This window comes from Psammomys obesus, unplaced genomic scaffold (genome assembly GCF_907164565.1).
Source record: "Psammomys obesus unplaced genomic scaffold, mPsaObe1.curated_primary_1811, whole genome shotgun sequence".
Classification (NCBI taxonomy): domain Eukaryota; kingdom Metazoa; phylum Chordata; class Mammalia; order Rodentia; family Muridae; genus Psammomys; species Psammomys obesus.
Genome location: NW_026591560.1, coordinates 792257 through 803233, shown reverse-complemented (window position 1 = coordinate 803233; position 10977 = coordinate 792257). Strand labels below are relative to the sequence as shown.

General features: G+C 56.8%; 3 protein-coding genes across 4 annotated transcripts; 1 reads left to right on the top strand and 2 right to left on the bottom strand.

The window, feature by feature from the left end:
• The first annotated feature begins 4383 nt into the window (after window positions 1–4383).
• On the top strand, window positions 4384–6625 carry Ppp1r14b (protein phosphatase 1 regulatory inhibitor subunit 14B). The gene is given in 5 exon segments (XM_055610456.1): window positions 4384–4469; window positions 4472–4860; window positions 5928–6011; window positions 6231–6263; window positions 6356–6625. Coding segments are annotated over 5 exon segments (609 nt in total). The 5' UTR covers window positions 4384–4435; the 3' UTR covers window positions 6425–6625.
• A 493-nt stretch (window positions 6626–7118) lies between these two features.
• Fkbp2 (FKBP prolyl isomerase 2) lies at window positions 7119–9775 on the bottom strand. 2 transcript variants are annotated; one of them, XM_055610529.1, is made up of 7 exons: window positions 9689–9725; window positions 8614–8637; window positions 8270–8438; window positions 7835–7947; window positions 7671–7717; window positions 7339–7374; window positions 7119–7264 (listed from the first exon to the last, which is right to left on the bottom strand). In XM_055610529.1, exons 3-7 carry the CDS (start codon window positions 8432–8434, stop codon window positions 7203–7205), a joined length of 423 nt encoding a protein of 140 aa, XP_055466504.1. In that variant the 5' UTR covers window positions 8435–8438; window positions 8614–8637; window positions 9689–9725; the 3' UTR covers window positions 7119–7202. The 2 variants fall into 2 exon arrangements, with proteins under 2 accessions (XP_055466504.1, XP_055466503.1); XM_055610528.1 differs by lacking the exon at window positions 8614–8637 and having other exon boundaries at window positions 9689–9775.
• On the bottom strand, window positions 8644–9676 carry LOC129679395 (protein SPT2 homolog). Its single transcript, XM_055610525.1, has one exon. The coding sequence runs from the start codon at window positions 9545–9547 to the stop codon at window positions 8747–8749; it is 801 nt and encodes a 266-aa protein (XP_055466500.1). The 5' UTR covers window positions 9548–9676; the 3' UTR covers window positions 8644–8746.
• Window positions 9776–10977: the final 1202 nt, after the last annotated feature.

The following is a 10977-nucleotide window of genomic DNA, read 5'->3' as shown; positions in this document are numbered from 1 at the left end:
AGAAGCCTCGTGGGTGTCCCCAAAGGAGAGGTTGTGCAGCGCCTTGGCCCGCAGTAGGTGCCCTGAAATCTGTGTTCCAACGTTCGGAGGAACGGAAGGGGCAGGCGCACGGGCACCGGCAGGGGGTGGGGGCTGCAGCCCCTCCCGCAGGGCTTGGCGGGGGGGGGGGCTCCTGCCTGGGGGCCCCTGTGGGAGCCCCCCCAATACAGAGGAGGCAGCAGCAGCAAGTTTAAAGTAGAACTCATCCAGAGGGGCCAGCCAAGTCACCTAGAAACCCAGAAAGAGTTGGAGCTGGCTCTGGGGGAGGAGGGTCAGCCAAGGAGGAGCTTCCCTACTGGCGCCTTGGCCCCGGGCTGTCAGGCCTCAAGAGGAGCCCTGCCTGGCACTGGCTGTTCTCCAACTCTCCACCATAATGGCGGCAAACTTAATGAGTCTAGTTGTCTTTAGTTGTGGTCCGTGATTATTATCTCCACTTGAGGCCCAGAGAGGGGAAGGGACTTGCCCAAGGTCACACAGCTTCCTGTAAGGATTTCACCCCTAACTCTGACTTCCTGCCTCTGCTCCCCGCTCTGTAAGAGAAAAATAAAAAAATAAAAAGGTAGGGAGGTACAGGCCTGTGAGTCTCCTCATCCTCTCACAGGACTCTAAAAGGAATACCCCTTCAGAGCTCCAAGTGCCACCAACCTCCTCTGGGGAACAGAACCATTCAGAATGGTGGTTGGCCTCTGTACCCACAGGCTTGGGTTTAAAGCCAGGACCCCCTCTTCAAAGCCAGCTGTCAAGGTGGAATAAAAACACACACCCTCTATAAGTAATGTGACAGCTAGGAAAGAAACCTGTGGGAGTGTCAGGAAGGAGGAACGAAAGGCACAGGGGACCTTGCTCACCAACCCTAAGGTCAGGGGGACCTGGAATCAGGGCCTGAAACTATGCCTTCTGCAAGGAGACCTTCCCAGAAGCTTCTGGAAGCAGGTCCTTGGAAAACAGGATGGAAGCTGTTTGTTGGGCCAGGCCCTCTTCTTCCCCCACCACTAATCTCTTGAGGCCAGGCAGCCCCCCATTAGAAGGCTCCTTTCTCCTCCTTTAACACTTTCTTCCTGCCGTGGAATGGTAATAGGGCTTCTCGGCATGCAGTAATGGGGGGACGAAAGCAGCCTTTTCCGGCCTCTAGCCTTGATTAAGGGATTGGTCTGGGCCCACAGGTCCCTCCCCAGGGCCTCTGCTTCAGGGAGGCGCTTCAAGCATCCTTAGCTGCACTCTGGTGGGAGGGGGCTGGAAAAGGTGGAGCACAGGAAAAGGAAGCTACAGCCTGAGGCTGGATGAGAGGCTAGGCACACTCTGATCTTAGGAGGGCTGGTGGGTGAGAATAGCAGAGGCTCCAGAGCCTCTGGGTCACAGGGAGGTCAGGATCCGCTGCCTCCTAATACAGGCTCCTGGCACCTGTGTGATCAGCCCACTTCCTGGGCAGAGTTGGGACTTGAATCCAACCCCTTGTGCTCCAAGGCTAGGCTTCTATTTAAACAGCCCAGATTTCAAGAAGGCTGCGAGCCAGCAGACCCATCTTTCTTCTCACAGTGAATAGTCACAGAAAGGGACAAGACAGAGCAGCCATCCCCAGGAAAACCACGATGCTATCCCTGGGGATAACACAGGAGGTGGCCAGAGGGGAAAGCAGGATGGGCATGCCCCTGAAAGGACCTGGTGTTTGAACTGAACTGGAGACTTTCACATGAACTGCGAAGGTCAAAGGCCAGAAAAGTCCATGCTCACTCTCATCACCTTGGGGGCACAGGCAGGGTTGAAGGTCTTCACTCATAGGCTGCACTCTCACAGTATCTATCGAGCACTAGAAACCATTAAAGTGTCTCTAATCTGTGAGTTCCTTCCAGGTACAAACCAAGGCTGGCATTCAAAAAGAGCTGCTCTGCCCTTGTTGGGGCGAGTTGTGCATGCAGGGAATCTGGTCCTGGGAAAAGTGACTCTCCTATTAGTTCAGGCATGGAAGGGGAGGTCAGGCTTGACATGCCCTACAGGGCAATAGCAGGAGCCAACCTCCCTGGCCTCACAGGCTAGCTGAAGGGAAGCTAATGTCGTGCGATGGGCCAGGGAGGGAGGGAACATTAGTTTACTCCACCGCTTCCTCTCCTGAGAACCAGGGGAATCTGGCCCCAGCCAGTCTTCTCAGAGAGCAGCTCACTTCCTATCCTCACACACAAACACCATTCCCTACCTGTCTTCTCATTTTACTTAATTCCTTATTTATTGTCTCCTTTATCCCACGTTGGCTTCAAACTCACTAAGAAGCCAAGCATGACTTTGAACTTCCAAGCCCCCTGCCTCCACAGCTGTGATTCCAAGTGTGTGTACCAACACAAGCAGCTGTGTGTGGTTCCGGAGCTCAAACCCAAGGCATCGTGCTAGGCAAACGGTACCAAGGGAGCTGCCTCCCCAGACTCATCCCCCTTCATTTTATTTTTCACACTGCTGGGAATCAAACCCATGCTCTTGTAAATGCTAGGCAAATGCTCTGCCCCTGACCTACATCCCTAGCCTTTGTGTCTTCTCTCCAAAAACAGCATCGAGGGGTCTACAGAGATGCCTCAGCAGTTAAGAACACTTGCTCTTGCAGAGGACCCAGGTTCGATTCCCAGCACCTACATGGTGGCTCAGATACATCCATAACTCCAGTTCCACAGAATTCTAAACTTTCTTCTGACTTGCCCAACACATGGTGGTACACAAGCATACAAGCAGATAAAACATTTATAACATACACATAAAATAATCTTTTTTTAAAAAAAAGTAGCATAAAAAAGGAGCCTAAAATCCTGGGTTTGAGTTTGCATGCGGTGGTACCATCTGTGTGATCCTGGGCCAAAACATTGCTCTGAACCCCACCTGCCCAGGGGCTTTTTTTTCCTCTGCAGCATCAGGGCTACAAGCCGCTGTGCCTGTAATCCTGAGACTATTTGGAAAAGAGGACGAGCCAGCCATAGAGACATCCAGAAAGTGCAATGCAATCTCGTGGGGTGGGGGGAGAGGGTACTAGTAGAAACTCTGCCTTAGTGTGTCAGGGTGTGTGTCACAGAGCCTGAGCTCAAAATCCCAGCTCCCCCTATATATGACTTAACTCTGTGCTCTCACAGTTAAAGTTTCCATGGGGTTTTCCTTCAGCCTTCAGATAAAGTCCATCATATTTTTACGGTCGTTTGTTCAACCAATAGAACGGAGTCCTTTGCTTGAGTCTTGAGTTTTAGGAGCTGGGGTTCTCTAGGTACTCGGCAGTTTCCTAAGGCCTGTAAGTGTGACAAGTAGCATGCCGACCCAAGCTTGGGTATCAGCAAAGACAGTCCTCAGAGCTCTCGGCCACCAAAATTCACTGTCTAGAAGAAGGACAAACGAATGAATGAAACAATTTAATGATGCAGACAAAGTGAAGGAAGAAATGTGGCCTTCTAAAGTGTGAAATTTGGAGGAAAGCTACTGGGAAAACTGGCTTGCTGCCCTCACAGCCGAAGAGGCCCCCCCGGGGCGGGGGCGGATAAACGCTCGTTTGGGGTCAACTGATATTATTACCTTTATCATCATGAGTTTTAGCTTCCCCACACGCTAGCTTTTTGCACCCGAATTTCCTCCTTTGCACACGCTCAAGCTGCGGGGCACCCAAGGCCGCGCCCAGGACAACCCCGCCAGCCCCGTAGGGCGTGCCCCAAACAAGTTTGTGCTTCGCGGCGGGCGGTAAAGCTGGGCGGACTACATTGCCCACAATGCCCCGCGTGCCGCCATCTCAGCCGGTGGGCGGTGGTCGTCCAGGTCCTGGCTATTGTAAGCCAAAAGGCCAACTCTGCCCCCACCCCGGGATCCTCTGAGGGGCTTGAGACCCGACCGAGTAGGGCGTCCCGGCACCTGGGCAGTGGCCTAGACGCCTTTGCAACCTCCCCCATCCCCGGAAGCCCTGTCCACGTGTCGACCGGCGCGCGGAAGTCCTCTCGCCCCTTGCTGACCAAGGGTCTCGCACGTTCCTCTCCGGATCTTCGCCCACTCGGCCTCTTGCCTAGACCGCCTGGGATTTGTCCCTCAGAGACAGAATGAGACAGGGTCAGAAGAAGACGTCCTAGCGGGCGTGCAGACCCAGACACCCGCCACCTGGAAGTCTAGGTTTGGGGCCAGAAGTTAAGTTAAAGGAGCCCGGACAGACGGCCTCGGACCCCGCAGAGTAGATCCTCCCCTATCCCCTTTCAGGAGGCGGGGTTGGGGGAGGGGGGCCTGAAGTGGGGCTGGCCCTTTAAGGGGGTGTGGTCGGGGGGCGGGGGGAGAGAGCAAGACAGAGAAAGCGGCGGCGGCGGCTGCTCGGGCGGCGGCCGCGGGGGACAAAGGGCGGGCGGATCGGGGGGGGGGGGGCGGGGCGCGGCCAGGCCAGGCCCGGGGGCTCCGCATGCTGCAGCTGCCCCCGGGCGCCCCCGCCGCCGCCCTCGCCGCGGAGCCGCGCGGAGCGGAGCCCGCGAGCTAACCGGAGCCAGCGGCCGGGAGCCAGCCGGCGGGCGGCCGGGAGGCGGCGGCGCAGGGAGGGGCCCGAGCGCGCACGTGGCCCCGGCGGCCGCCATGGCGGACAGCGGCCCCGCGGGGGGCGCGGCGTTGGCTGCTCCGGCCCCCGGGCCGGGCAGTGGCAGCACAGGGCCCCGAGTCTACTTCCAGAGTCCCCCTGGGGCCGCCGGCGAAGGCCCAGGGGGCGCAGAGGACGATGGCCCGGTGAGACGGCAAGGGAAGGTCACCGTCAAGTACGACCGCAAGGAGCTACGGAAGCGCCTCAACCTGGAGGAGTGGATCTTAGAACAGCTCACACGCCTCTACGACTGCCAGGTGTGCTCCCCGCCCCGCGCCGACACTCTAAAACCGGACCTGAGCCCGGTCTGCTCGGAAACCCTACCGTTAGGCTGTCACCGCAGTCAGTGCGAGCTCCGCTAAGCCACCCGTCTTAATCTCGCCGCCCCCAGTGTGTGCCTTTTCTTGCCTGACCTAAGTCACTCTAGTCCCGGACCTTTCGTCCTTCGTGGTACTGCTCCAGGGTAATAAGCGTGGTGTCCTCCCCAGGCCTAGAAGGGATAGAGAGCCTGCCCTGGGACTGGAGGCAGGGGCATGCCCTGGGCTGACAGTGAGGGGTCTAACGTGGTTAGTCTGGTCTGGGCTCGCACAGACACTAGTTGAAAGCCGCAAGTGTAACTGTTTCAAGTGTTTTAATGGATCCGAGTTGTTCCAGTAGGCTAGCCTGCCAGTCTGTCTGTGAAGACAGGTTAGCCAGCTTTTGCGGCTCTGGTTCTCCACCCCATGACTCCCTGCTTGTTCAGATGGTGACTCAGGCCCCCAGGGGTAGGGTGGAGGAGTGGGCTTGCCCTGTGATGCCTACCCTAGCCCAGCCCTGTAATGCAACTAGCTCCAAGTGTGCTCGCTGCACCTTTGGGGAGGGGGGTGTAACCCCTTTCTCCTCAAAGCATGGGCTCTTTGTTTCCCCCTTTATCAAGCGGGAGTCTTTCCCACTGACCCCTCACCCTCACTTCCTCCTCCCTCCCAGGAAGCTGTGACAGGTGTTTGGGGGAGGGGAGGGGGCTGTGATGAATTGGGACAGCTGGCCTTACCAGTGTTCTGGTGAGCTAGAGGTCCCGGATGCTGAGAAGGCACATCTGCTGGGTTCCCAGCCCAAGATTCCCCAGCCCTGTCTGTCTGGCGCCCCTGGTGCCCATTGGCAGAGACAGGAAGCTCCCCCTCATTGGGCAATTTGCCTTGGCACAGACCTGATCTGTTTTCCTTCCCAGAGCAGCTGTCTTCTGCTGGGCAAGGAGGGCTGGTCTGGTTTTGAGTTGGGCAGGGAATCCTCTCCACACCCTCTCCTGGCTGAGGCTCTTGTCCATCCTTCCCCACCCCTATCCCAGGAAGAGGAGATCCCGGAGCTCGAGATAGATGTGGATGAACTCTTGGACATGGAAAGTGATGACACCCGGGCTGCCAGAGTCAAGGTAAGCTGAGGTCGGCTAGTGAAGAAATGCCTGGAGACACTGACTGCACCTTGGGGAAGCTGGGCCCTGGTGCTGTACCTTCTTTGCTTTGGGTCATCTGCCTCTGAAGAAATGAGGCTCGTGGAACTTAGCTATGTTCCTAGGTAACAGTCCCTTGGGAGGGTATAGGTGAACAGTGAGCCCTGGTCCCCAACAATTCACTGTGTTTTCCCTCACCAGGAGCTGTTAGTTGACTGTTACAAACCCACTGAGGTAAGTCCCTTTCCCTGACCGTGGGTGGGTATGTATGTGTGGCAGATTATCATCTTGGACCCTGGCCTCCCTAATGGCCCCTTCCTATCTAGGCCTTCATCTCTGGCCTGCTGGACAAGATCCGGGGCATGCAGAAGCTGAGCACACCTCAGAAGAAGTAAGGGTCCTGACTCAGATGGCCGTGGCTCCCACAGGACAATCGCTGGCCCCCAACCTCGTAGCAACAGCAATACTGGGGGACCCTGCAGCCAGGCCTGGTGCCGTGAGCAGGGATCCCTATGCCCCTGCCTAGGGGTCACTTCCCTTGCCCTCAGTTTTCCATTTTTGGGGTTTTTTATTGTTATTAAACTGATGGGACTTTTTGTGTTTTTATATTGACTCTGCGGCGCAGGCCCTTTAAAAATAAAAGCTAGGATATGCCTTTGGAGCAGCTAACAGGCTTGGGTGGTCTTTTGCGGGGGACAACACTGCTCTGCATTTGTTACCAGCTCAGCTCCTCCCCAGGTGACCACAGCCCTTCTTGTAGTTCACGTAGCCATGGTGATAACCCATGCTGGCTCCCAGATCGGTGCTCCAACTGGCTGGGGAGCACGGTTGCTACCAGCAGTCTTGAGAGTTTCTTATCTGCACTGGTTAAGGATCTCCAGGCTATTGAGGATAGACCTCAAGGCTCCGCAAGTATCAGGGAAGGTGAGACTGAAGATGGTCTTGTTTCCTCTTCCCCAATGCTGAGGATCCATCTTTGGGCCTCATTCACATTAGACCATTGCCCCACTCCTGAGCTATTTCCCCAATGCTGAAGCTAAGGTCTTAATCTAAGTCTCTTAGAATCCACAAAGAAACACAGACTCACTCTTGGGGTTTTAAAGGGTTTTTTTGTTTGTTTTGTTTTAAAACAGTCTGGTCCCTGACAGGGGCCTCCTACCCCTCTGCAGCCTGCTACAGTTCTGAACGTCGCTCAATCTTGAGCAGCTCCACCTCAAACACCAGGGTTGCTCCACCTGGGGGGAGAAGTGTGATCAGACTGGGCCCCAGGACCCTGCAGAGTGATGGGTGGAGATGTTAAGGGTATTACCTGGGATCTTTGGGGGAGCTCCCCGCTCTCCATACCCTGTTGAAAAGACACAAAGACACGAAAAGTAAGTTGTGGCCAGGCTCCTTTCTGGCCCACATAAAGGATGACTCTGCAATAGGCAGGGAGAAATGGAAAGTGTGCTGGAGAAGGGTGAGGACACCAAAGGTCCGGCAGCTGAATGCAAGGCAGTCCTGGCTGCTGAACACGAGTCAGATGTAGACGTGGCATACACCACATCCACTATAGGTGAGGGCCAGTGAAGCTCAAGTTTGGACCCGTCTTTAGGCACATGTAACCCCCCCATTACCCACCCAACCCCAAGGGCCTCTTACCCAGTTCAGATGGGATCACCAGCTTCCTCTTTTCCCCTTCACACATCCTGCAGGATGACGCATGCACGCTCAGCAGGTGAAGCACCAAGACCCCTGCCCCACAACTGGGCCTTTCCTCCCACAGCTCCTTTCTCAGATCACTGCAACATGTGCCCCAGACTCACCCTAGCAGCCCCTGGTCCCAGCCCTTGATGACCTGGCCAGTGCCGAGGGAGAAAACAAAGGGCTGGTTCTGTGGTAGGCTGCTGTCAAACTCTGTCCCATCTTCCAGCTTCCCCTGTGGGACCGTGGGAAAACTAGTAAGGAGAGGTGATCATCCCAGAACTCCCTTCCACCCAACTATTCTCCCCAAGGTGGTGACACAGCACTGGTGGTCATGTTCCTTAAAAGGTACAATGCCTTGAGTAGCTTATGGGCAGTAATTTGCATGCTGATACCTAGCTGAAAGGCAAGATAGAATCATGGAAAGGAGCTTAGAGGCCAAAGGGATATGTGTTCAAGGTCATCTACCTAATTGGGGAAAAAAAATGGAGAGTCCAAAAGTCCTTTCTGGTTTCCAGAAACTCTCAAAGCCCCAGAAGCCCGACCCTGATACCTACCGTGTAATGCATGTGTAAGACATCTCCCTTTCTAGACTTGATGGGACAGTGGTCCACACGTTTCTTCACTCCAATCTGCAGCTTCCGTTTGCCTTCGGCCCCCGTGGCCGTGGCCAGGGCACTCAGGCAAATGGACAGTATTGTCAGGACCCAGCTCAGCCTCATGTCTCTGTAGGCACAGGCCACCCCATCCCCAAAAGACGGGTGGAGGGGAGACAGGGGACAATCATGGAACTTAAGTAGATAGCAGGAGGATGACACCCCCATTGTATCTTGCCTGTTCCTAGGGAATCCCACTGTCCTGGATCACCACCCTCTCCCCTGGGCTCTTCGGCCACACTTACCAGTCCAGTGAGAAGGGGGCTTGGCTGAGGACCCCAGCAGCGAGGGGAGGGGGTCAGGGGAGGCCACAGCAGCCAGGGCCCCGCCCCTTTGCTCACTACCAGACCTCTCCCTCCCGGTCCCCATTTCCGTTTTTCAGTTCCCGCCAGACCCTTTACGCAAAGTCCAAACCCTATCTGGGTGCACCGGATTTGTCCCGACCGAACGACCCCACTCTCGCCACACCCAGCTGCTCCCTGTCCAGCACACCCACACCTCTGCGGCTGCTGCAGGCGGCCGGCCCCGAGGCACCCACACATCTCCACTAGGCGGCTCTGGGGAGCCCCGGTCTTCCGGAGGCACCCCCCAGCCCGGCTCCGTGCCTCCTCCGCCCGGGGCTCCCCCCCAGCTCTGAGCTCTCGGGGGCCTCCGGGGCACCCACACTGGCCCGGAGTCAGCAGGGCGCCGAACCCGCTCCACCCACACAACCTCTCCAGGGGGAGTTCTCGGTCTACCGCGACCCCAGGCGCGGCCGCCACGTAGACCGCCCCCTCGTGGACGCCCCGGGCCATTACTCAGGCTTGGCTCGCCGCAAGCCTCCTTAGCCCCGCCTCCTAGGGCGCGCGGCTCCGCCCCCTGAATTACAGCCCCGCCCTCAGCAATGCCAGACCCCCTCTCCAGCGCGGGGGCCACGCCAATCACTGGCTGGAGCCCCGCCCCTAACGCTTGGGCTCCCACGGCCTCCGCCTCCGACCCCAACGCTCCACCTTCCACCTGCTCCAGCTCCTCCTCTAAACGCCAGACCCCGCCCTCCAGCCCCCCTAACCCAGCTACGGAAAACTTCGTTCCGCTCTCCACTCGCCCTGGCTCCGTTGTCCCTCCCACCGCGGTTCCGCGTCCCGCCCCGAGCCGCAGGGCTCCGCCCCGTACGGCGTGAGAGCCCGCCCCCTGCGGCATCGCCGGACGCTGGACCCCAGCCCCGATTCCCTCGTCTGCTACCCCTCGCTGGCACGCGTATTCCGGCCCTCCGAACAGGCCTGCCCCAGGCTGCCCTCCTGCACCCGGGTCCCCCAGCCCGGGCTGTGGCCCCCCGCTCACCTCCTCGCCGCGCCCCCGGAGCCAATCCCGCTCTTGCTGTCGCCTCTGCGCAGGCGCGTCCTCGTCGCTACAGGGCGGGACACGCTGCCCGCCCTCATTGGACCGTCCGAAACCCGCTGCGGCACTCTCAGCGCGCGGCTTCGTGCTTGGCCCCGCCTCCTGAGTGACTACATGATAGCGTCACTTCCGGCGCACAGGTCACCTGTCGGGCTTGGTAAAAATGGTGTCTGAAAGAAGGCAGTTCTGGCCAAGGTGACATGGTCTAGCAAGTAAGAGTGCTCGTGCCCAGAGGGATTCCTGCTGACGCCTGGATTTCTTCTGTCGTCATGCCTAGCCTTTGGCTAATTGCTGTGAAAAGAGCCCAGGGTTTGGAGCGACACCCCAGGTTTGAATCGTAGGTCCTCCGCTTCTTAGCTGGCTGTTTGACCTTGAGCAAGTTCGTTCTCCCGGTGAATGCGCTCTGTGACACCCTTGCCACATGACCCTGACCTGTGTGGACCCCTTCCATGTTGTGGTCTGCAGCATCCAGGCTTACCTTTGGCTAAACCATCAGGGCTCACGGTGCCCTGGCTGGGCCTGGTCTACCAGTTCCCAATAGACATTTTGCAACCCGAAGACCCTGAAGTTCAGAGGAAACTGAACCTGAGTTCGGACTGTGGGGTCGAGTGACTTCATACCTGTCTCAGGCCAGTCTGCCTTTCTAAGACCGTTTATTCACATGCCAGAGAAGATAAACGTGATGCTGACTAGAAGCCAAGGGAAGCATCTGATGAAGCTTAGTGAGCTCAGAGGCTTTAGCTCTCAAGTTCTAATCATCGAGCCAGAAGATGATCATCAGTGTCACTGCTGAGAAAGTTATTTAAACATAAAAATGGGTTGATGTCCCATGCCTGTATCTCGATACTTGGGAGGTGAAGTCGGGAGGATCTGAAATTCAAGGACATCGCCAGCTGCATAAAAAACTCCGAGCCAGGCTGGGATATATAAGACATTGTCTCAAAAAAAAAAAAAAAAGTTCAAAAATAGCATCTGAGCCAGGCAGTGTTGGCACAGCCTTTAATCCCAACAGAGGCAGGAGGATCTCTGTGAGTTCAAGATCAGCCTGGTCTACAAAGTGAGTCCAGGACAACCAGTGCTACGCAGATAAACCCTGTATTGAACACCGCCCCAACTCCCCGAGAAAAATAAAAGGAGACCAGCATCAGGGCTGAAGATGTAGCTAAGTCCGTACTGCTTGCCTGGCAGCAAGAAGTCAGGTTTGATTCCCAGCAGTACATAAGCCACGTGTG